Source organism: Ammospiza caudacuta, chromosome 38, assembly GCF_027887145.1.
Source record: "Ammospiza caudacuta isolate bAmmCau1 chromosome 38, bAmmCau1.pri, whole genome shotgun sequence".
NCBI classification, from domain to species: Eukaryota; Metazoa; Chordata; class Aves; order Passeriformes; family Passerellidae; genus Ammospiza; species Ammospiza caudacuta.
This window is the reverse complement of record NC_080630.1, coordinates 435,355-460,258: the sequence shown is the minus strand read 5'-3', so window position 1 is coordinate 460,258 and position 24,904 is coordinate 435,355. Positions and strand designations below refer to the sequence as shown.

The following is a 24,904-nucleotide window of genomic DNA, read 5'->3' as shown; positions in this document are numbered from 1 at the left end:
GGATTTTTTGGGAGGATTTTTGGTGATTTTTAGGGGATTTTTGGCTGATTTTAGGGTATTTTTGGGGGGATTTTAGGGGATTTTTGGGTGATTTTAGGGGATTTTCGGGGGAAATTTTGGTGATTTTTGGGTGATTTTACGGGATGTTTCAGGGGATTTTTTGGGAGGATTTTTGGGTGATTTTAGGGGATTTTTTGGGGACTTACATGGACAGCAGCAGCAGCCTGAAGGCGCAGGTGCTGCACCAGCTCAGCGCTCCAAGCTCGCATTCCAGGTACCGCGGGCCTGCATCTGCAAAATTCTGGGAATTTCGGGGATTCCGGGGATTTTTGGGGATTTTTTGGGGGGATTTTTGGGGGGAACTTTCAGTGATTTTAGGGGATTGTTGGTGATTTTAGGGGATTTTTTGGGGGATTTTTGGTGATTTTTAGGGGATTTTTTGGCTGATTTTAGGGGATTAAGGGGATTTTAGGGGATTTTTTGGGAGATTTTTTGGGGATTTTTTTGGGGCATTTTTGGCTGATTTTAGGGGATTTTTTGGGGCATTTTTGGGGGGATTTTTGGAGGATTTTTAGGGGATTTTTGGGGGGATTTTTGGTGATTTTTAGGGGATTTTTGTGGGATTTTTGGGGGGGATTTTTGGCTGATTTTGGGGGGGATTTTCAGTGATTTTTAGGGGATTTTTGGTGATTTTTGGGTGATTTTAGGGGATTTTTTTGGTGATTTTTGGCTGACTTCAGGGGATTTTTTTTGCCCAAACTGAGGATATTTTTCCCAAACGCCCGGATTTCTCCCCAGACGCAGCAGTCCAAGTTTGTGAACTGGCAGGTGGATGGGGAATATCGGGGCGGCGACTTCACGGCAGCGCTGACCCTGGGCAACCCCGACATCCTCATGGGCTCAGGTGAGACCCCAGAAAGCCCCAAAATCACCCCAAAAATGGCCCGAAAAATCCCCCTCAAAATATCCAAAAAATGGCCCCAAAAATCCCAAAACATCTCCCCAAAAATGGCCCCAAAATCCCAAAAAATCTCACCAAAAATGGCCCAAAAATCCCCCAAAAAATCACCCCAAAAATGGCCCAAAAATCCCCCCCAAAAACCCCCCCAAAAATGGCCCAAAAATCCCCAAAAATCTCCCCAAAAATGGCCCCAAAATCCCAAAAAATCACCCCAAAAATGGCCCAAAAATCCCCCCAAAAATGGCCCAAAAATCCCCCCAAAAAATCACCCCATAAATGGCCCCAAATCCAATGAAATCCACCCAAAAATGGCCCTAAAAAACACCCCAAAAATGGCCCCAAAATCCAATGAAATCCCCCTGAAGAATCTCCCCAGAAAATCCCCAAAATGGCCCCAAAATCCCAAAAAATCACCCCAAGAAATGGCCCCAAAATCCCCCCAAAAATGCCCAAAAAATCAAGTTTTCCCTAATTTTCGGAAATTTTTTCCCAAATTTCCCCATTTTTTCCCGATTTCTTCCCAATTTTTCCCCTGAATTTCCTCCACAATTTCCCCAGGTTTTTTTGCCCAAGTTTTTCTGCTTTTCTCCTGATTTTCCCATATTTTTCCCCCTCAAATCCCCCCAACTTTTTTCCCTGATATCTCCCAAAACTTCCTGATTTCCCCCTGATTTTTTCCTTATTTTCCCCCCAATTTCTCAGGGTTTTCCCTGAAATTTCCTCAGCTATTTTTCCCCAAATTCCCCAATTTTTACCCCCTTTTTTTTTTATTGTTTTCTCCCCAAATTTTGCCATTTTTTCCCCCACTTTTTTTAAAATTTTTTAAAAATTTTTTTTAAATTTTTTTTAATTTTTTTTTTTTTTTTTTTTTTTTTTTTTTTAATTTCCCGGACTTTCCGGAACGTTCCAGGGATCGTGGTGTGCCACTACCTGCAGTCGGTGACGCCGCGGGTGGCGCTGGGCGCGGAGCTCGTTTACCACCGGCGCCCCGGCGAGGAGGGGGCCGTGCTCTCCTTGGCCGGCCGCTACTCAGGTGAGGGCCAAAAACCGTCCCGGGGCACCCCAAATCCCGAGAGAGAACCCCAAAAATCCCAAAATGGGAACCGCGAAATCCTGAGAAAAAACCTCAAAAAATTCTGAGAGAGAACCCCAAAAAATCCCAAAATGGGAAGCCCAGAATCCTCAGAGAGAACCCCAAAAATCCCAAAATGGGAAGCCCAAAAAATTCTGAGAGAGAACCCCAAAAAATCCCAAAATGGGAACCGCGAAATCCTGAGAGAGAAACCCAAAAAATCCTGAGAGAGAACCCCAAAAAATCCCAAAATGGGAACCGCGAAATCCTGAGAAAAAACCTCAAAAAATCCTGAGAGAGAACCCCAAAATCCTGAGAGAGAAACCCCAAAATCCTGAGAGAGAAAGCCCAAAAAATCCCCAAATTGAGAACCCAAATAATCCTGAGAAATATCCTCAAAATCCTGAGAGAGAACCCCAAAAAATCCCCAAAATGAGAACCCCAAAATCCCTGAGAAAGCCCAAAAATCCCCAAAATGAGAACCCCAAAATCCTGAGAGAGAAACCCCAAAATCCTGAGAGAGAACCACAAAAAATCCCCAAATGAGAACCCCAAAAATCCTGAGAGAAACCCCGAAAAATCTCCAAATGAGAACCCCAAAATCCTGAGAGAGAAACCCAAAAAATCCTGAGAGAGAACCACAAAAAATCCCCAAATGAGAACCCCAAAAATCCTGAGAGAAACCCCGAAAAATCTCCAAATGAGAACCCCAAAATCCTGAGAGAGAAACCCAAAAAATCCTGAGAGAGAAACCCCGAAAAATCCCCAAATGAGAACCCCAAAAATCCTGAAACGACACCCCAAAATCCTGAGAGAGAAAGCCCAAAATCCTGAGAGAGAAACCCAAAAAATCCCAAAATGGGAACCACAAAATCCTGAGAGAGAAACCCAAAAATCCCAAAATGAGAACCCCAAAATCCTGAGAGAGAAACCCCAAAAAATCCTGAGAGAGAACCCCAAAATGAGAACCCCAAAATCCTGAGAGAGAACCCCAAAAAATTCTGAGAGAGAAAGCCCAAAATCCTGAGAAAAAAACCCAGAAAATCCCAAAATGAGAGCCCCGAAATCCTGAGGGAGAACCCCCAAAATCCTGACAGAGCCCCAAAAATCCTGAAACGACACCCCAAAATCCTGAGAGAGAACCCCAAAGTCCTGAGAGAGAACCCCAAAAAATCCCAAAAGCAGAACCCCAAAAATCCTGCGAGAGAAACCCCAAAATCCTGAGAAAGTCCAAAAAAATCCTGAGGGAGGAACCCCAAAATCCTGAGAGAGAACCCCAAAAAATCCTGAGAGAGAAAGCCCAAAAAATCCCAAAATCAGAACCCCAAAATCCTGAGAGAGAACCCCAAAAAATCCTGAAAGCCCAGAAATCCTGAAATGACACCCCAAAATCCTGCAGGTGAGACCCCAAAAATCACAGGTGAGACCCCAAAATCCCTGGGAGAGAACCCCAAAACCACAGGTGGGACCCCAAAAATCACAGGTGGGACCCCAAACCTTCAGGTGGGACCCCAAAACCACAGGTGGGACCCCAAACCTTCAGGTGGGACCCCACAAACCACAGGTGGGACCCCAAAACCCCAGGGAGATACCCCACAAATCACAGGTGGGACCCCCAAACCTTCAGGTGAGACCCCAAGAACCCCAGGTGGGACCCCAAGAACCACAGGTGGGACCCCCAAACCTTCAGGTGAGACCCCAAGAACCACAGGTGGGACCCCAAAAATCACAGGTGGGACCCCAAAATCCCAGGGAGATACCCCACAAACCACAGGTGGGACCCCAAACCTTCAGGTGGGACCCCAAACCTTCAGGTGGGACCCCAAGAACCACAGGTGGGACCCCAAAAATCACAGGTGGGACCCCAAGAACCACAGGTGGGACCCCAAACCCTTCAGGTGGGACCCCAAGAACCACAGGTGGGACCCCAAAATCCCAGGGAGATACCCCACAAACCACAGGTGGGACCCCCAAACCTTCAGGTGGGACCCCACAAACCACAGGTGGGACCCCAAAATCCCTGGGAGAGAACCCCAAAACCACAGGTGGGACCCCAAACCTTCAGGTGGGACCCCACAAACCACAGGTGGGACCCCAAAATCCCAGGGAGATACCCCACAAACCACAGGTGGGACCCCCAAACCTTCAGGTGGGACCCCAAGAACCCCAGGTGGGACCCCAAGAACCACAGGTGGGACCCCCAAACCTTCAGGTGGGACCCCAAAAATCACAGGTGGGACCCCAAAACCTTCTGGTGGGACCCCAAGAACCACAGGTGAGACCCCAAACTTTCAGGTGGGACCCCACAAACCACAGGTGGGACCCCAAAACCCCAGGGAGATACCCCACAAACCACAGGTGGGACCCCACAAACCACAGGTGGGACCCCAAAATCCCAGGGAGATACCCCACAAACCACAGGTGGGACCCCACAAACCACAGGTGGGACCCCAAACCTTCAGGTGGGACCCCAAGAACCACAGGTGGGACCCCAAAAATCACAGGTGGGACCCCAAGAACCACAGGTGGGACCCCAAGAACCACAGGTGAGACCCCAAAACCCCAGACCCGGCTGGGTGACCCCGAGTTCCGCCCGCAGCTCCGGCGTGGATCGGGACGGTGACGCTGGGCCAGGCCGGGGCTCACCTGACCTATTACCACAGAGCCAGCGAGCAGGTACCCCCAAATGCACCTGGGGCACCCCAAATTCACCCGGGGGACCACAAATACACCTGGGGAACCCCAAATCCACCTGGGACACCCCAAATCCACCTGGGGAACCCCAAATCCACCTGGGACACCCCAAATCCACCTGGGGAACCCCAAATCCACCTGGGACACCCCAAATCCACCTGGGGGACCCCAAATACACCCGGGGAACACCCGGGCAACCCCAAATCCACCTGGGGAACCCCAAATCCACCTGGGGAACACCAAATACACCTGGGGGACCCCAAAATGTACCTGGGGCACCCCAAAATCCACCCGGGGAACCCCAAAATGCACCTGGGGAACACCTGGGGAACCCCAAAATGCACCTGGGGGACAGTTGGGGAACCCCAAAATCCACCTAGGACACCCCAAATACACCTGGGAGGGGCCTTGAAACACCTGGGGAGCCCCAAACACACCTGGGGGGGGTCTTGAAACACCTGGGGGGGGGGGGTCTTGAAACACCTGGGGGGGGGTCTTGAAACACCTGGGGAGCCCCAAACACACCTGGGGGGGAGCCTTGAAACTCTTGGGGGGGATCTTGAAACACCTGGGGGCTTTCTGGAAACACCTGGGGGGGGGGCCTTGAAACACCTGGGGGGGCCTTGAAACACCTGGGGAGCCCCAAACACACCTGGGGGGGGAGCCTTGAAACTCTTGGGGGGGTCTTGAAACACCTGGGGGGGGGGAGCCTGAAACATCTGGAGGGGGGCCTTGAAACATCTGGGGAGCCTCAAATACACCTGGGGGGGGCCTTGAAACATCTGGAGGGGGGGGGGCCTTGAAACACACCTGGGGGGGGGGTCTTGAAACACTTGGGGGGGGGTTCTGGAAATACCTGGGGGGAGCCTTGAAACATCTGGGGAGACCCAAACGCACCTGGGGGGGGGAGCCTTGAAACTCTTGGGGGGGTCTTGAAACAATTGGGGGGGCCTTGAAACATCTGGGGGGGGTCTTGAAACACCTGGGGGAGTCTTGAAACATCTGGGGGAGTCTTGAAACATCTGGGGAGCCCCAAACACACCTGGGGGGGGCCTTGAAACACCTGGGGGGGCCTTGAAACATCTGGAGGGGGGGGGCCTTGAAACACACCTGGGGGGGGGGTCTTGAAACACTTGGGGGGGGGGGTTCTGGAAATACCTGGGGGGAGCCTTGAAACATCTGGGGAGACCCAAACACACCTGGGGGGGGAGCCTTGAAACTCTTGGGGGGGGGGGGTCTTGAAACAATTGGGGGGGCCTTGAAACATCTGGGGGGGGTCTTGAAACACCTGGGGGAGTCTTGAAACATCTGGGGGAGTCTTGAAACATCTGGGGAGCCCCAAACACACCTGGGGGGGGCCTTGAAACACCTGGGGGGGCCTTGAAACATCTGGAGGGGGGGGGCCTTGAAACACACCTGGGGGGGGGGTCTTGAAACACTTGGGGGGGGGGTTCTGGAAATACCTGGGGGGGGAGCCTTGAAACTCTTGGGGGGGGGGGGGGTCTTGAAACAATTGGGGGGGCCTTGAAACAATTGGGGGGGGGGTCTTGAAACATCTGGGGAGCCCCAAACACCTGGGGGGGGGCCTTGAAACAATTGGGGGGGGGCCTTGAAACACTTGGGGGGGGGGCCTTGAAACACCTGGGGGGGGGGCCTTGAAACACTTGGGGGGGGCCCAAAATGGGGAGTCCCAAAATGGCAGAAAAAAGCCCCAAATTCGGGGGTGGTGGAAAACTGGGGAGGGGTCTCGGGGCAGGTGAGACCCCCCAGGTGTGTCCAGGTGTGTGTGGGTGTGGGGGGGGGGGTGTTCCAAAATGGGGGAAAAAAAACCCCAAAAAATAGGAAAAGTGGTGGGAAAAGAGGGAAAACTAGGGAAATGTGGTGCAAAATGCCCCAATGGGGGCCGTGGGGATTTGGGGAGGGGTCTCGGGGCAGGTGAGACCCCCGGCTGCGCTCAGCTGCAGGTGGGGGTGGAGTTTGAGGCCAGCACGAGGCTGCAGGACTCGAGCGTCGCCTTCGGGTACCAGCTGGAGCTGCCCCGCGGGAACCTCCTGTTCCGAGGTGAGGAAGGGCCAAAATGGCCCCAAACGGAGCCAGAAACGGGCCAGAAATGGGGAAAGAGCCCTGGAAGTGGGGGGAAAAAGGGGGGAAATAATGGGGGAAAAATCCCGGAAAAGGGGGGAAATAATGGCGGAAAAATCCCTGAAAATGGGGGAAATGATGGGGAAAAAATCCCCAAAAAAGGGGGGAAAAGGGGGAAAAAATCCCTGGAAAAGGGGGGAAATAATGGGGAAAAATCCCAAAAAATGGGGGAAATAATGGGGGAAAGATCCCTGAAAATGGGGGGAAAAAGGGGGAAATAATGGGGAAAAAATCCCTGAAAAGGGGGGAAATAATGGGGAAAAGATCCCCAAAAATTTGGGGAAAAGGGGGGAAATAATGGGAAAAAAATCCCCAAAAATGGGGGGAAAAGGGGGAAATAATGGGGAAAAGAGCCCTGAAAATGGGGGGAAAAGGGCGGAAATAATGGGGGAAAAATCCCTGAAAAGGGGGGAAATAATGGGGAAAAGATCCCTGAAAATGGGGGGAAATAATGGGGGAAAAATCCCTGAAAATGGGGGGAAAAGGGGGGAAATAATGGGGGAAAAATCCCTGAAAATGGGGACAAAAAAGGGGAAAATAATGGGGGAAGATCCCTGAAAAAGGGGGGAAATAATGGAGAAAGAATGGGGAAAAGATCCCTGAAAATGGGGGGGGAAAGGGGGAAATAATGGGGGAAAAATCCCCAAAAATGGGGGCAAAAAGGGGGGAAATAATGGAGGAAAAATCCCCGAAAATGGGGGAAATAATGGGGAAAAAAATCCCTGAAAATGGGGGGAAAAGGGGGAAATAATGGGGAAAAGAGCCCTGAAAATGGGGGGAAAAGGGGGGAAATAATGGGGGAAAAAATCCCCGAAAAGGGGGGAAATAATGGGGAAAAAAATCCCTGAAAATGGGGGGAAATAATGGGGAAAAATCCCTGAAAATGGGGGGAAAAGGGGGGAAATAATGGGGGAAAAATCCCCAAAAATGGGGGGGAAAAGGGGGGAAATAATGGGGGAAAAATCCCTGAAAATGGGGGGAAAAGGGGGGAAATAATGGCGGAAAAATCCCCAAAAATGGGGGGGAAAAGGGGGGAAATAATGGGGGAAAAATCCCTGAAAATGGGGGGAAAAGGGGGGAAATAATGGCGGAAAAATCCCCAAAAATGGGGGGGAAAAGGGGGGAAATAATGGGGGAAAAATCCCTGAAAATGGGGGGAAAAGGGGGGAAATAATGGGGAAAAGATCCCCAAAAATGAGGAAGACATAGGGGGGAGAATTGCGCAAAAATGGGGGAATGGGGAAAATAATTGCCAGAAATTTGGGAAATAAATGCCAAAAATTTGGGGAAAAAATGCCAAAAATTTGGGAAAAAAATCTGTAAAATTTGGGCAAAAAATCACAAAAAATTTGGGGAAAATTTGGGAAAATCCCCAGAAAATTGGGGAAAATGCCCAAAAATTTGGAAAAAACCCCCACAAAATTTGGGAAAAAATAATCCGTAAAATTTGGGAAAAAAAATCCCCCAAATTTGGGGGAAAAAAATCCACAAGATTTGGGAAAAAAATCACCAAAATTTGGGGAAAATTTGGGAAAAGTCCCAGAAAAATTGGGAAAAATCCCAAAAATTTGGAAAAAAACCCCACAAAATTTGGGGAAAAAAATCCGTAAAATTTGGGAAAAAATCCCCAAAATTTGGTAAAAATAATCCGTAAAATTTGGGAAAAAAATCACCAAAATTTTGGGAAAATTCACAGAAAAATTGGGAAAAACCCCAAAATTTGGGGAAAAAAAACCCTTTAAAATTGGGGAAAAAAATCCCCAAAGTTTGGGGATAAAAAAATCCACAAAATTTGGGAAAAAATCCCCAAAATTTGGGGAAAAAATCCCCAAAATTTATGAAAATTCCTGGAAAAATTGGGAAAAATCCCAAAAATTTGGGAAAAAAATCCTTTAAAATTTGGGAAAAAAAATCCCCAAAAATTTGGGAAACAAAATCCACAAAATTTAGGGAAAAAAATCCCCAGAATTTATGAAAATTCCTGGAAAAATTGGGGAAAAATGCCCAAAAATTTTGAAAAAAAAAAAAGCCAAAAAATTGGGGAAAAAATCCCCATAATTTGGGAAAATTTTTGGGAAAATTTTTGGGAAAATTTTTGGGAAAATTTTTGGGAAAATTGGGGCAGATGTGGGAATTGTGGGGTTGTTGTCCAACGCTGCGTCCCCTGCAGGCTCCCTGGACAGCTCGTGGCAGGTGGGGGCGGTGCTGGAGAAGAAGCTGCCGCCCCTCCCCCTCACGCTGGCCCTGGGAGCCTTCATCAACCACAGGAAGGAGAAATTCCACTGCGGCTTCGGCCTCACCATCGGCTGAGCATCATCATCCTCATCGTCATCGTCGTCATCGTCCCCACCTTCATCTTCATCGTCCTCGTTATCCTCATCTTCATCCTGGGCTTCGTTATTGTCATGGATATCCCGACCATCATCATCCTCATCGACCACAGGAAGGAGAAATTCCACTGCGGCTTCGGCCTCACCATCGGCTGAGCTTCATCATCCTCATCGTCATCATCCTCACCTTCATCATCGTCATCTTCGCCATCCTCGTTATCCTCATCTTCATCCTGGGCTTCGTTATTGTCATGGATATCCCGACCATCATCATCCTCATCAACCACAGGAAGGAGAAATTCCACTGCGGCTTCGGCCTCACCATCGGCTGAGCATCATCATCCTCATCATCATCCCGACCTTCATCTTCATCATCCTGACCATCCTCATCATCATCCCGAGCTTCATCTTCCTCCCGGGCTTCATAATCCTCGTTATTGTCATGGATATCCCGACCATCATCATCCTCATCGAGCACAGGAAGGAGAAATTCCACTGCGGCTTCGGCCTCACCATCGGCTGAGCATCATCATCCTCATCGTCATCGTCCTCACCTTCATCATCATCATCCTCATCATCATCCTGAGCTTCATCTTCATCCCGGGCTTCGTAATCCTCGTTATTGTCATGGATATCCCGACCATCATCATCCTCATCAAGCACAGGAAGGGGAAATTCCGCTGAGCCTTCGGCCTCACCATCGGCTGAGCATCATCATCCTCATCGTCATCATCCTCACCTTCATCTTCATCATCCTCGTTATCCTCATCTTCATCCTGGGCTTCGTTATTGTCATGGATATCCCGACCATCATCATCCTCATCAACCACAGGAAGGAGAAATTCCACTGAGCCTTCGGCCTCACCATCGGCTGAGCTTCATCTTCATCATCGTCATCGTCCTCACCTTCATCTTCATCATCTTCATCATCGTCCTGGGCTTCATCTTCATCCTGGGCTTCGTTCTTGTCGTCCACCATCATCATCCTCATCCTCACCTTCGTCATCTTCATCACCCTCGTCATCGTCCTGAGCCTTCATCACCCTCGTCATCGTCCTGAGCCTTCATCATCCTCGTCGTCGTCCTGACCTTCATCATCCTCATCGTCCTCATCATCGTCATCCATCACCATCATCATCCTCGTCATCCTGAGCCTTCATCATCCTCATCGTCGTCCTGACCTTCATCCTCATCATCCTGGCCTTCATCTTCATCATCCTCGTCGTCCCGTCCTTCATCACCTTCATCTTCATCAGCCACAGGAAGGGAGTTCACCGTCATCTTCATCACCGTCATCTTCATCATCCTCGCCTTCATTCACCTTCACCTTCATCGTCGTCTTCATCTTCATCATCCTCGCCGCGCAACGAGAGCGAGAGGCCTTCGTCGTCATCGTCATCATCGTCGTCATCGTCGTCATCGTCCTCATCGTCCTCATCGTCGTCATCGTCATCCTCCTCTTCCCGAGCCTTCGGCCTCGTCGGGTTGGGTTTCCTCCCTGGGGGGGGGGGAGAGGGACCCTCATCATCCTCGCTGTGAAATGAGGGGCCTTCATCCTCCTCCTCCTCCTCCTCCTCCTCCTCGTGAGCCTTCGGCCTCATCGGATTCGGGTTTTTCCCCCCCCTCCTCCTCCTCCTCCTGAGCCTTCAGCCTCACCACATTTGGGTTTTTCTCCCTCCTCCTCCTCTTCCTCCTCGTGAGCCTTCAGCCTCATTGGGTTCAGATTTTTCCTCCTCCTCCTCCTCGTGAGCCTTCGGCCTCATCGGATTCGGGTTTTTCCCCCTCCTCCTCCTCCTCCTCCTCCTCTTCTTCCTCCTGAGCCTTCGGCCTCACTGGGTTTGGACTTTTCCCCCTCCTCCTCCTCCTCGTGAGCCTTCGGCCTCATCGGATTCGGGTTTTTCCCCCTCCTCCTCCTCCTCCTCCTCCTGCTCCTCCTCCTCCCCCTCGTGAGCCTTCGGCCTCATCAAGTTTGGATTTTTCCTCCTCTTCCTCCTCGTGAGCCTTCGGCCTCATTGGGTTCAGATTTTTCCTCCTCCTCCTCCTCCTGAGCCTTCGGCCTCATGGGGTTCGATTTTTTTTTTCCCTCCTCCTCCTCCTCCTCCCCTCCCCCCCAGCTGCCGGCAGCCCCTCCCCCACCCCCCAAAATCCCCCAAACGGCCCCAAAATCGCCGCCCCTCCCCCCTCCCCCCCCAACCCCCCCGATCCGCCCCGGGGTGGGGGAGGGGCGCCCCCAGACCCCTCCCCCACCCCCCAAATCCCGGAAGGACCCCCCAAAAAAAACCCCAAAATTTGGGGGGGGTTTGACCCCAAAAAGCCCCAAAATTTCAAAATTTTGCCTCCAAAAAAAAAAAAATCCCAAAATTTGGAATTTTCTGTCCCGAAAATCCCCAAATTTTTCAGGGTTTGGCCCCAAAAATTTGGGGAAAATTTGAAAAAAAAAAAACCCAAAAGTTGGGAAAATTTGGGGATTTTCGGCCCCCAAAAAAATCCCAAAATTTGGAGGTTTTGCCCCAAAAATTTGGGGAAATAAAACCTCAAAATTTTGGGGATTCTGCCTCCAAAAAATCCCAAATTTGGGGGTTTTGCGCCTAAAAAAATCCCTAAAATTGCGAAAATTTGAGAGTTCCTCCTAAGAAATCCCCAAGTTTGAAGATTTTGCCCCCAAAAAACGGAAAATTTGGGAAAATTTGGAGATTGTGCTGCCAAAAATTGGGGAAAATTTGGGGTTCCTGCACTAAAAAACCCCAAAAATTGGGAAAATTTGGGGGTTCCTCCTGAAAAAAATCCCCAAATTTGAGGATTTTGGCCTAAAAAATCCCCAAATTTGGGGAAATTGGTGGAAATTTGGGGGTTTTGGCCCAAAAAGCCCCAAAATCGGGGAAATTCGGGGCCCCTCCCCCAATAAAGGAAATGCTCCGGAATTTTGGGGTTTGGTGCCTTTTTTGGGGGAAAAATGGGAAATTTGGGAAAAATGGGAAATTTTGGGGTGAAAAATGGGAATTTTGGGAAAAATGGGAAATTTTGGGGTGAAAAATGGGAAATTTTTTGAGGAAAACGGAAATTTTGGGGGGGAAAAAGGAATTTGGGGGAAAAAGTTGGAAATTTTGGGGTGAAAAAATTGGAAATTTTGGGGGGGAAAAGGGAATTTGGGGGAAAATGGGAAATTTTGTGGGGAAAAATTGGAATTTTGGGAGGAAAATGGGAAATTTTGGCGGGAAATTGGGGAAAAATGGGAAATTTTGGGGGGAAAAAATTGGAAATTTTGGGGTGAAAATGGGAATTGGGGGAAAAAATGGGAAATTTTGGGGTGAAAAAATGGAAGATTTTGGGGTAAAAAAGGGAAATTTTGGGGGAAAAAATTGGAAATTTTGGGGTGAAAATGGGAATTGGGGGGAAAAATGGGAAATTTTGGGGTGAAAAATGGGAATTTTGGGGTGAAAAATGGGAAATTTTTTGGGGAAAATGGGAAATTTTGGCAGAAATTGGGAAATTTTTTGGGGGAAAATGGGAAATTTTGGGGGGGAAAATGGGAAATTTTTTGGGGAAAATGGGAATTTGGGGGGAAAATGGCAAATTTTGGTGGGGTAAAAAAAGGGAAATTTTGGGGGGGGAAAATGGGAAATTTTGGTGGGAAAATGGGAATTTGGGGGAAAAATGGGAAATTTTGGGGTGAAAGTGGGAAATTTTGTGGGGAAAAAATTGGAATTTTTGGGGTTAAAAATGGGAATTTGGGGAAAAAATGGGAAACTTTGGGGTGAAAAATGGGAATGTTGGGAAAAAATGGGAAATTTTGGGGGGGAAAAATGGGAATTTTGGGGTAAAAAAAGGGAAATTTTTTGGGGAAAAATGGGACATTTTGGCGGAAAAATGTGAATTTTGGCGGAAAATGGGAAATTTTGGTGGGAAAATGGGAATTGGGGGGAAAATTGGAAATTTTAGGGGGTAAAAAAAGGGAAATTTTGGGGGGAAAATGGGAAATTTTGGGGTGAAAAATGGGAAATTTTGGGGTAAAAAAAGGGAAATTTTTGGGGGGGAAAATGGGAAAATTTGTGGGGAAAAATGGGAAATTTTGGGGTGAAAAATGGGAATTTGGGGAAAAAATGGCAAATTTTGGTGGGAAAATGGGAAATTTTGGGGGGCAAAATGGGAAATTTTGGGGTGAAAAAATGGGAGATTTTGGGGTAAAAAAAGGGAAATTTTGGGGTGAAAAATGGGAATTGGGGGGGAAATTTTTCCCCATTTTTTTTTTCTTTTTTTTTTTTCCCATTTTTTTTTTTTACTTTTTCCCCCGCAATTTTTAATTTTTTTTTTTTTTTTTTTTAATTTTTACCCCAATTTTTTTTTTTTTTTTCGTTTTTTCCCTGAATTTTTCCCTCCCCCCCCCGCCCGCCCCTCCCCCCCTTTGGGCCTTTGCCCCTCCCCCACCCTCGGCCACGTCGGGTCCCAAGTCCGGGGGGGGGAGGGGGAGGGGCAAAGGTCCCAAAGGGGGGGGAGGGGCGGGGCGGGCGCGGCCCCTCCCCCACCCCCTTAACCCCCAAAAGCCGGGGGAGATTTGGGCAAAATTTGGGGAAAATTGGTGAAAATTTGGGGAAAAATTGGGGAAAATTTGGTGGAAAATCGGCGAAAAATTGGAGAAAAATTTTTAAAAATGGGGGGGAAAAATTGGGGAAAAATTTTAAAAAATTGGGGGAAAAATTTTTTAAAATGGGGTGGAAAATTGGGGAAAAATTTTTAAAAGTTGGGGGGAAAAATTTTTAAAAATGGGGTGAAAAATTGGGGAAAAATTAAAAAAAAAATAAGGTGAAAAATTGGAGAAAATTTTTTTTAAAATTGGGGTGAAAAATTGGGGAAAAATTTTAAAAAATTGGGGTGAAAATTGGGGTAAAAATTGGAGAAAAATTTTAAAAATGGGGTTAAAAATTGGGGTGAGAAATTGGGGAAATTTTTTTAAAAATTGGGGTGAAAAGTTGGAGAAAAGTTTTTAAAAAGTGGGGGAAAAATTGGGGAAAAATTTTTAAAAATGGGGTGAAAAATTTTCAATAATTTGGGGGGAAATTTCCAATAATTTTTGGGGGAAATTTCCAATAATTTTGGGGGGAATTTCCAATAATTTTGAGGGGAATTTTCAATCATTTTTGGGGAAATTTCCAATCATTTTAGGGGGAAATTTTCAATAATTTTGGGTGGAATTTTCAATCATTTTGAGGGTAATTTTCAATTATTTTGGGGAAAATTTTCAATAATTTTGAGGGGAATTTTCAATCATTTTGGGGAAATTTCCAATCATTTTAGGGGGAAGTTTTCAATAATTTTGAGGAAAATTTTCAATACTTTTTGGGGAAATTTTCAATTATTTAGAGGAAATTTTTCAATCATTTTTGGGGAAATTTTTCAATAATTTTGGGAGGAATTTCCAATAATTTTTAGGGGGGAACTTCCAATCATTTTGGGGGGAAATTTTCAATCATTTTGAGGAAAATTTCCAATATTTTTGGGGAAATTTCCAATCATTTTAGGGGGGAATTTTTCAATAATTTTGAGGGAAAATTTTCAATAATTTTGGGGGAAATTTCCAATCATTTTGAGGAAAATTTCCAATATTTTTGGGGAAATTTCCAATCATTTTGGGAAAATTTCCAATCATTTTTTGGGGGGAATTTTTCAATAATTTTGAGGGAAAATTTTCAATAATTTTGGGGGAAATTTCCAATCATTTTGAGGAAAATTTCCAATATTTTTGGGGAAATTTCCAATCATTTTGGGAAAATTTCCAATCATTTTTGGGGGGAATTTTTCAATAATTTTGAGGGAAAATTTTCAATAATTTTGGGGGAAATTTCCAATCATTTTGAGGAAAATTTCCAATATTTTTGGGGAAATTTCCAATCATTTTTGGGGGGAATTTCCAATCATTTTGAGGGAAAATTTCCAATCATTTTGAGGCAAATTTCCAATCATTTTGGGGGAAATTTTGGGGTTTTTTTTTGGAGTTTCCCCTCCCCCTCCCCCCCCCCGGTTTTGGCGGGAAGGGGTGGGGGAGGGGCGGGGTGGGGGCGGGGCCGGGTGGGGGAGGGGCGGCTCGAAGGTCGCGCTGGCCCCGCCCCCGCCCCGCCCCCACCCGGGGCTACTTAGGGGGGTCCCCGAGGGGGGGGAGGGGAAGGGACCGAGGGGAGCCCGAAGGTGAGGGGGGAGGGGAGGGGAGGGGGGGGGAGGGGAGGCCTCGGCCACGTCTGGGGACAATTTCAGCGTTTGGGGACAATTCGGGGACAATTCGGGGACGTCGGGGGCGGTTCTGGGGACATTTGGGGGGATTGGGACAATTTTGGGACAATTTGGGACAATTTCAGCGTTTTGGGACAATTCGGGGACGTCGGGGGCGATTTTTGGGGACAATTCTGGGAACAATTTTGGAATTTTGGGGACGATTTGGGGACATTTGGGGCGGTTCTGGGGACATTTGGGGGGGATTGGGACAATTTTGGGGACATTTTGGGACAATTTGGGGCCAATCCTGGGAGTTTGGGGACGATTTGGAGACATTTGGGGCGGTTTTGGGGACATTTGGGGGGATTGGGACAATTTTGGGGACATTTTAGGGACATTTGGGGAGGATTGGGACAATTTTGGGACAATTTGGGACAATTTCAGCGTTTTGGGGACAATTCGGGGACGTCGGGGGCGATTTTTGGGGACAATTCTGGGAACAATTTTGGAATTTTGGGGACGATTTGGGGACATTTGGGGCGGTTTTGGGGACATTTGGGGGGGATTGGGACAATTTTGGGACAATTTGGGGCCAATTCTGGGAGTTTGGGGACATTTGGGGACATTTGGGGCGGTTTTGGGGACATTTGGGGGGGATTGGGACAATTTTGGGACAATTTGGGACAATTTCAGCGTTTTGGGGACAATTCGGGGACGTCGGGGGCGATTTCTGGGGACAATTCTGGGAACAATTTTGGAATTTTGGGTACATTTGGGGCGGATTTGGGGACATTTGGGGGGGATTGGGACAATTTTGGGGACATTTTGGGACAATTTGGGGCCAATCCTGGGAGTTTGGGGACGATTTGGGGACATTTGGGGCGGTTTTGGGGACATTTGGGGGGGATTGGGACAATTTTGGGACAATTTGGGACAATTTCAGAGTTTTGGGACAATTCGGGGACGTCGGGGGCGATTTTTGGGGACAATTCTGGGAACAATTTTGGAATTTTGGGGACGATTTGGGGACATTTGGGGCGGTTCTGGGGACATTTGGGGGGGATTGGGACAATTTTGGGACAATTTGGGGCCAATTCTGGGAGTTTGGGGACATTTGGGGACATTTGGGGCGGTTTTGGGGACATTTGGGGGGGATTGGGACAATTTTGGGACAATTTGGGACAATTTCAGCGTTTTGGGGACAATTCGGGGACGTCGGGGGCGATTTCTGGGGACAATTCTGGGAACAATTTTGGAATTTTGGGTACATTTGGGGCGGATTTGGGGACATTTGGGGGGGATTGGGACAATTTTGGGGTCATTTTGGGACAATTTGGGGCCAATCCTGGGAGTTTGGGGACGATTTGGAGACATTTGGGGCGGTTTTGGGGACATTTGGGGGGGATTGGGACAATTTTGGGACAATTTGGGACAATTTCAGCGTTTTGGGACAATTCGGGGACGTCGGGGGCGATTTTTGGGGACAATTCTGGGAACAATTTTGGAATTTTGGGGACGATTTGGGGACATTTGGGGCGGTTTTGGGGACATTTGGGGGGGATTGGGACAATTTTGGGACAATTTGGGACAATTTCAGCGTTTTGGGACAATTCGGGGACGTCGGGGGCGATTTTTGGGGACAATTCTGGGAACAATTTTGGAATTTTGGGGACGATTTGGGGACATTTGGGGCGGTTCTGGGGACATTTGGGGGGGATTGGGACAATTTTGGGACAATTTGGGGCCAATCCTGGGAGTTTGGGGACATTTGGGGACATTTGGGGCGGTTTTGGGGACATTTGGGGGGGATTGGGACAATTTTGGGGACATTTTAGGGACATTTGAGGGGGATCGGGACAATTTGGGGTCATTTGGAGACAATTTTGGGAAAATTTCGGGACAATTTGGGGCCAATCCTGGGAGTTTGGGGATGATTGGGGACATTTGGGGCCTTTTTGGGGACATTTTGGGGGGATTGGGACAATTTTGGGGACATTTTGGGACAATTTGGGGGGATCGGAACAATTTGGGGCCAATCCTGGGAGTTTGGGGACAATTTGGGGACATTTGGGGGGGATTGGGACAATTTTGGGGTCATTTGGGGACAATTTTGGGGCATTGGGACAATTTTGGGGACATTTTAGGGACATTTGGGGGGGATTGGGACAATTTTGGGGACAATTTTGGGACAATTTCAGAATTTTGGGACAATTTGGGGCCAATCCTGGGAGTTTGGGGACATTTGGGGCGTTTTTGGGGACATTTTTGGGGGATTGGGACAATTTTGGGGACATTTGGGGCGGTTTTGGGAGTTTGGGGACATTTGGCGACAATTTCGGGACAATTTTGGGGACAATTTCACAATTTTGGGGACAATTCCACAATTTTGGGGACAATTTCACAATTTTGGGGACAATTCCACAATTTTGGGGACAATTCCACAATTTTGGGCCGCCTTTGGGGACATTTTGGGGAAAATTTTGGGACTTTTTGGGGGGGATTGGGACAATTTTGGGCACATTTGGGGACAATTTGGGGACATTTGGGGGACATTTTGGGACAATTCCAGAATTTTGGGACATTTGGGGACATTTTAGAGCTTTTTGGGTGAATTTGGGGACATTTTCGAGTGTTTGGGGTTAATTTGGGTTAATTTGGGGCCATTTTGGAGGTTTTTGGTGCCAATTTTGGGGATTTTAGGTCCATTTGGGGCCATTTGAGAGGGTTTTGGTGACAATTTTGGACATTTTGGGGTCATTGGGGCCATTTTGGGGCCATTTTCAAGGGTTTGGGGTTAATTTGGGGCCATTTGAGAGGTTTTGGTGCCAATTTTGATGATTTTGGTGCCATTTGGGGCCATTTGAGAGGGTTTTGCTGCCATTTGGGGCCATTTTCGAGGATTTTTTTGGCCACCTGGGGCCATTTTCGAGGCTTTTCTGCCCATTTTCGAGGGTTTGGTGCCCATTTCCGAGGGTTTTTTGCCCATTTTTGGGGGTTTTGTGCCCATTTCCGAGGGTTTTGTGCCCATTTTCGAGGGTTTTGTGCCCATTTTCGAGGGTTTGGTGCCCATTTTTGGGGGTTTTCTGCCCATTTTCGAGGGTTTTGTGCCCATTTTCGAGGGTTTTGTGCCCATTTTCGAGGGTTTTTCTGCCCATTTTTGGGGGTTTTGTGCCCATTTTTGGGGGTTTTGTGCCCATTTCTGATGGTTTTCTGCCCATTTTCGAGGGTTTTGTGCCCATTTCGAGGGTTTTGTGCCCATTTTTGGGGTTTGGTGCCCATTTTCGAGGGTTTTCTGCCCATTTTCGAGGGTTTTGTGCCCACTTTCGAGGGTTTTGTGCCCATTTTCGAGGGTTTTCTGCCCATTTTCGAGGGTTTTGTGCCCATTTTCGAGGGTTTTTCTGCCCATTTTCGAGGGTTTTTCTGCCCATTTTCGAGGGTTTTGTGCCCATTTTGGGGGTTTTGTGCCCATTTCTGACGGTTTTCTGCCCATTTTCGAGGGTTTTGTGCCCACTTTCGAGGGTTTTGTGCCCATTTTCGAGGGTTTGGTGCCCATTTCCGAGGGTTTTTTGCCCATTTTTGGGGGTTTTGTGCCCATTTCGAGGGTTTTGTGCCCATTTCTGACGGTTTTCTGCCCATTTTCGTGGGTTTTGTGCCCATTTTCGTGGGTTTTGTGCCCACTTTCGAGGGTTTTGTGCCCATTTTCGAGGGTTTGGTGCCCATTTCCGAGGGTTTTTTGCCCATTTTTGGGGGTTTTGTGCCCATTTCGAGGGTTTTGTGCCCATTTCTGACGGTTTTCTGCCCATTTTCGTGGGTTTTGTGCCCATTTCGAGGGTTTTGTGCCCATTTTCGAGGGTTTTGTGCCCATTTCCGAGGGTTTTGTGCCCATTTTTGCGGTTTGGGGCGAGTTTGGGGCCGTTCCGGGTGCGTTTGGTGACTTTTCGGTGCCGTTTGTCCCCGCAGGTGTCACCATGAAGTTCTGGGTGGCGCTGGCGGCGCTGACGCTGCTGGCGGCGGGTGAGCGGCGAATTCGGGGCAAAATTCCGAATTTTGGGGAAATTTCCATGGAAATTTTGGGAAATTCTTCCCGCAAAAGCTTTTAAAAATTTTATGGGGTTCATGAGAAATTTTGGGATTTTTTCAAAGGAACTTTTTAGGCATTTTCTGGAGGGATTTGGAGGAATTTCCGACGCGTTTTGGTGGCATTTTCGGGAGTTTTTTAAGGATTTTTCTGAGGGGTTTTTGAGGAATTTTTTTGAGGATTTTTGAGGAATTTTTAAGGAATTTTGAGAGAATTCTTTAGCGAGAATTTAAAGGAATTGGGGAGGATTTTGAAATCAATTTTTGAAGGATTTTTTGAGGCGTCTTGGGAGGGAATTGAAAGAATTTTGAGGGATTTTTGATGAATTCCCCACAAGTTCTTTTTTACGCGTTTTGACCGAATTTCGACAGAGTTCGAGGCTGATTTTTGGGGTGAATTTTTTAATTTATTTGCCGCTATTTTTTAACATATTTCAGTACAATTGTGGCCTAATTTGATGCCGATTTTTGGGACAATTTTTAAATTAATTTGTGGTCATTTTTTAACATATTTCAGCCGAATTTGAGGTCAATTTTGGGGCAATTTTTAACGAGTTTTTTGGTGATTTTTGAACATATTTCAGCCGAATTTTGGCCTAATTTGATGCCAATTTTTGGGACTTTTTAAAATGAATTTGTGGCAATTTTTTTACATATTTCAGCTGAATTTGAGGTCAATTTTGGGGCAATTTTTAACAAGTTTTTGGTGATTTTTGAACATATTTCAGTCCAATTTTGGCCTAATTTGGAGTAGTTTTTTGGGACAATTTTTAAATGAATTTGTGGTAATTTTTTTACATATTTCAGCCGAATTTGAGGTCAATTTTGGGCAATTTTTAACGAGTTTTTGGTGATTTTTGAACATATTTCAGTCCAATTTTGGCCTACTTTGATGCCAATTTTTGGGACAATTTTTTAATGAATTTGTGGTAAGTTTTTTACATATTTCAGCCAAATTTGAAGTCAATTTTGCGGCAATTTTTAACGAGTTTTTGGTGATTTTTGAACATATTTCAGCCGAATTTTGACCAAATTTGGAGCAGATTTTGGGGACAATTTTTAAAATGAATTTGTGGTAATTTTTTAATGGATTTCACCCCAATTTGGACCAAACTCGAAGCCGATTTTTGGGGTAATTTTTCATGAATTTGTGGCAATTTTTCCACATATCTCAGTCCAATTTCGGCCTAATTTGAAGCAGATTTTTGGGACAATTTTTTATGAATTTACGGCCGTTTTTTAACGCATTTCAGGCGAATTTTGACTGATTTTTATGTGGATTTTTGGGACAGTTCTTAACAAATTTATGGTGATTTTTAAAACGTATTTCAGCCAAATTTGGACCAAACTCGAAGCCGATTTTTGGGGTAATTTTTAATGAATTTGTGGCAATTTTTCCACATATCTCAGTCCAATTTTGGCCTAATTTGGAGCAGATTTTTGGGACGATTTTTTAATGAATTTACGGCCGTTTTTTTAACTCATTTCAGGCGAATTTTGACTGATTTTCGAAGCTGATTTTTGGGGTAATTTTTCATGAATTTGTGGCAATTTTTCCACATATCTCAGTCCAATTTCGGCCTAATTTGAAGCAGATTTTTGGGACGATTTTTTAAATGAATTTTTGCCATTTTTTAACGTATTTCAGCCAAATTTGGACCAAACTCGAAGCCGATTTTTGGGGCAATTTTTCATGAATTTGTGGCAATTTTTCCACATATCTCAGTCCAATTTTGGCCTAATTTGGAGCAGATTTTTGGGACGATTTTTTAATGAATTTACGGCCGTTTTTTTAACTCATTTCAGGCGAATTTTGACTGATTTTCGAAGCTGATTTTTGGGGTAATTTTTCATGAATTTGTGGCAATTTTTCCACATATCTCAGTCCAATTTCGGCCTTTGAAGCAGATTTTTGGGACGATTTTTTAAATGAATTTTTGCCATTTTTTAACGTATTTCAGCCAAATTTGGACCAAAACTCGAAGCCGATTTTTGGGGCAATTTTTCATGAATTTGTGGCAATTTTTCCGTATATTTCTGTCCAATTTCGGCCTAATTTGAAGCAGATTTTTGGGACAATTTTTAATGAATTTACGGCCGTTTTTTAACGCATTTCAGCCGAACTGTGACCGATTTTGAGGCGGATTTTGGGGTTAAATTGCGGATTTTTTGCTCTCCAGGCTGCGGGGCCGAGCTGGGCGCCCCCACCCCCGCCCCCAGCCCCGCCCCCAGCGCGAGGATTTGGGGGGCTCCTGGGGGCTCTGGGGGAGGCGGCCGAGAACGCGACCGAGCGGCTGCGCCGCAGCGCCCTCGCCCTCCGAGTGCAGTGAGTAACGGCCCGAAACGGGCAAAGAATAAAAATAAAAACTGCGAATTCCATAAAAAATAAATAATGATGATAGGGAGAAAACGAAAATAAAAACAGGGAATTCCAAAAAAAAAAATTAATAACAATAATAGGGAGAAAACCCCCTCGAAACTTGGGAGGGAAACGGTGGAAATTTGGGGAAGAAATATCAAAAAATAGGGGGGAAAAATATCAAAAAATAGGGAATTAAAAAAATAAAAGTAATAGGGAGAAAAGCCCCTCGAAAATTGGGAAGGAAACGGTGAAAATTTGGGGAAAAGAAATCAAAAATAGGGAATTAAAAAATAAAAATAACAGGGAGAAAAGCCCTCGAAAATTGGGAGGGAAACGGTGAAAATTTGGGGGAAAAAATATCAAAAATTAGTGGGAAAAATATCAAAAAATAGAGGGGAAAATTATCCAAAAATAGGGAATTAAAAGAAAATAACAGGGAGGAAAAAGCCCTTGAAAATTGGGAGGGAAACGGTGAAAATTTGGGGAAGAAATATCGAAAAATAGGGAATTAAAAAATACAAATAATAGGGAAAAAACCCCTCAAAAATTGGGGGGGGAAGGGGGAAACTCGGCGAAAATTTGGGGAAAAAAAATCAAAAAATAGGGGGAAAAATATCAAAAAATAGGGAATTAAAAAAAAATAATAATAGGGAGAAAAGCTCTCAAAAACTGGGGGGAAACTGTGAAAATTTGGGGAAGAAATATCAAAAAATAGGGAATTAAAAAATACAAATAATAGGGGGAAAAAAACCTCGAAAATTGGGGGGAAAACAGCCAAAAATGGGGCAAAAAAATGAAGAAAAAATAGGGAATTAAAAAATAAAAATAATAGGGAGAAAACCCCCTCGAAAATTGGGGGGGGAGGGGGGAAAACCTGGCAAAAATTTGGGGGAAAAAATATCAAAAAATTGGGAATTAAAAGAAAATAACAGGGAGGAAAAGCCCTCGAAAATTGGGAGGGAAACGGTGAAAATTTGGGGAAGAAATATCAAAAATTAGTGGGAAAAATATCAAAAAATAGGGGGAAAAAATATCAAAAAATAGGGAATTAAAAAATAAAAATAACAGGGAGGAAAAGCCCTCAAAAATTGGGGAGGGAAACGGTGAAAATTTGGGGAACAAAAATCAAAAAATAGGGGGGAAAAATATCAAAAAATAGGGAATTAAAAAATAAAAATAATAGGGAGGAAACCCCCTCGAAAACTGGGGGGAAACGGTGAAAATTTGGGGAAGAAATATCAAAAATTAGGGAGAAAATTTTTTAAAAAGTGGGGGGAAAAAAACCCTGAAAAATGGGGAAAAACGGTGAAAATTTAGAGGAGAAATATCAATTTTTTTTCCCCAAATGAACCAAAATCTCCATTTTTCCCCCCAGAAATGTCCCGAAGGAGCTGCAGGATGAGAAAAATGACCCAAAAAATCCCATTTTTTCCCCCCAAAAAATCCCATTTTTTTCCCCAAAAAACGAGCAAAAATTCCCTTTTTTTTTTTTACAACAACCCAAACATTCAGGGCTTCTTCCCTCCCAAAATCTCTCTTTCTTTTCCCCCTAAAACCACCGAAAAAATCCCATTTTTTCTCCCAAAATTCGGGGGTTTTTCCCTCCAAAAATCCCAGGTTTTTCCCCCCTAAAAATGACCCAAAATTCAGGGGTTTTTTCTCTCCAAAAATTCCAATTTTTCTCCCCAAAATATCCCGTTTTTACCCCTAAAATTCAGGGTTTTTTCCCCAAAAAAATGAAATTTTCCCCAAATGAATTCAGGTTTTTTTTCCCCTCAAAAATCCCAATTTTCCTGCTGGGTTCCCATTTCCCCTCCTACAAACAACCCAAAACTTCAGGGCTTCTTCCCTCCCAAAATCTCTCTTTCTTTTCCCCCTAAAACCACCGAAAAAATCCCATTTTTTCTCCCAAAATTCGGGGGTTTTTCCCCGAAAAAATCCCATTTTTCTCCCTAAAATTCAGGGTTTTCTCCCCCCAGAAATGAAATTTTCCCCAAATGAATTCAGGGTTTTTTCTCTCTGAAAATCCCAGGATTTTTTTCCTCTCAAAAATCCCATTTTTTCTCCCAAAATTCTGGGGGTTTTTCCCTCCTAAAAATGACCCAAAATTCAGGCTTTTTTCCCCTCAAAAATCCCAATTTTTCTCCCAAAGTATCCCATTTTTCCCCCTAGAACTCAGGGGTTTTTCCCCGAAAAAATCCCATTTTTTCTCCCAAAATTCAGGGGTTTTTTCCCCTCAAAAATTCCAATTTTCCTCCCAAAAAAATCCAATTTTTCTCCCAAAAAAATCCCATTTTTCCCCCTAAAATCCCAGGTTTTTTCCCCTCAAAAATTCCAATTTTTCTCCCAAAAAAATCCCATTTTTCCCCCTAAAATCCCAGGTTTTTTTCCCCTATAAAATCCCAATTTTCCTCCCAAAAAATCCCATTTTTCCTCCTAAAATTCAGGATTTTTCCCCCCAAAAAATGAAATTTTCCCCATTTTTTCTGGACTGACCCCAATATTTGTGTTTTCCCGCAGGGCGGTGCTGCAGGAGCTGCTGGGCTCCCATTTCCCCTCCTAGAAACAACCCAAAAATTCAATTTTCCTCCCAAAAAAGTCCCATTTTTTCCCCCTAAAATTCATGGTTTTCTCCCCCAACAAATGAAATTTTCCCCAAATGAATTCAGGGTTTTTTCTCTCTGAAAATCCCAGGGTTTTTTTCCCCTCAAAAAGTCCCAATTTTTCCTCCCAAAAAGATCCCGATTTTCCCCTTAAAATTCAGGTTTATTTCCACCAAAATTCAGCTTTTTTTCGCCAAAATATTCGGGATTTTTTTCCAAAAAATTCAGGGTTTTTTCTCTCCAAAAATCCCAGGTTTTTTCCCCCTAAAATGACCCAAAATTCAGGGCTTTCTTCCCCTCAAAAATCCCATGTTTTCTCCCAAAATATCCTGGTTTTCCCCCTAAAATTCAGGGCTTTTTCCCCTCAAAAATCCCAATTTTTCTCCCAAAAAAATCCAATTTTTCTCCCAAAAAAATCCCATTTTTCCCCCTAAAATCCCAGGTTTTTTCCCCCTATAA

At 45.5% G+C, this 24,904-nt stretch overlaps 1 protein-coding gene across 1 annotated transcript in view; it reads left to right on the top strand.

Moving 5' to 3' along the window:
* TOMM40 (translocase of outer mitochondrial membrane 40) overlaps positions 1-9,276 on the top strand; it is a 22,033-nt gene extending 12,757 nt beyond the window's left edge. The window contains exons 8-10 of the mRNA XM_058823107.1: positions 4,633-4,709; positions 6,686-6,788; positions 9,040-9,276. Of these exons, the coding sequence (XP_058679090.1) occupies positions 4,633-4,709; positions 6,686-6,788; positions 9,040-9,179 (320 nt within the window). The 3' untranslated portion in view covers positions 9,180-9,276. The remainder of the gene's footprint in view (positions 1-4,632; positions 4,710-6,685; positions 6,789-9,039) is intronic.
* Positions 9,277-24,904: the final 15,628 nt, after the last annotated feature.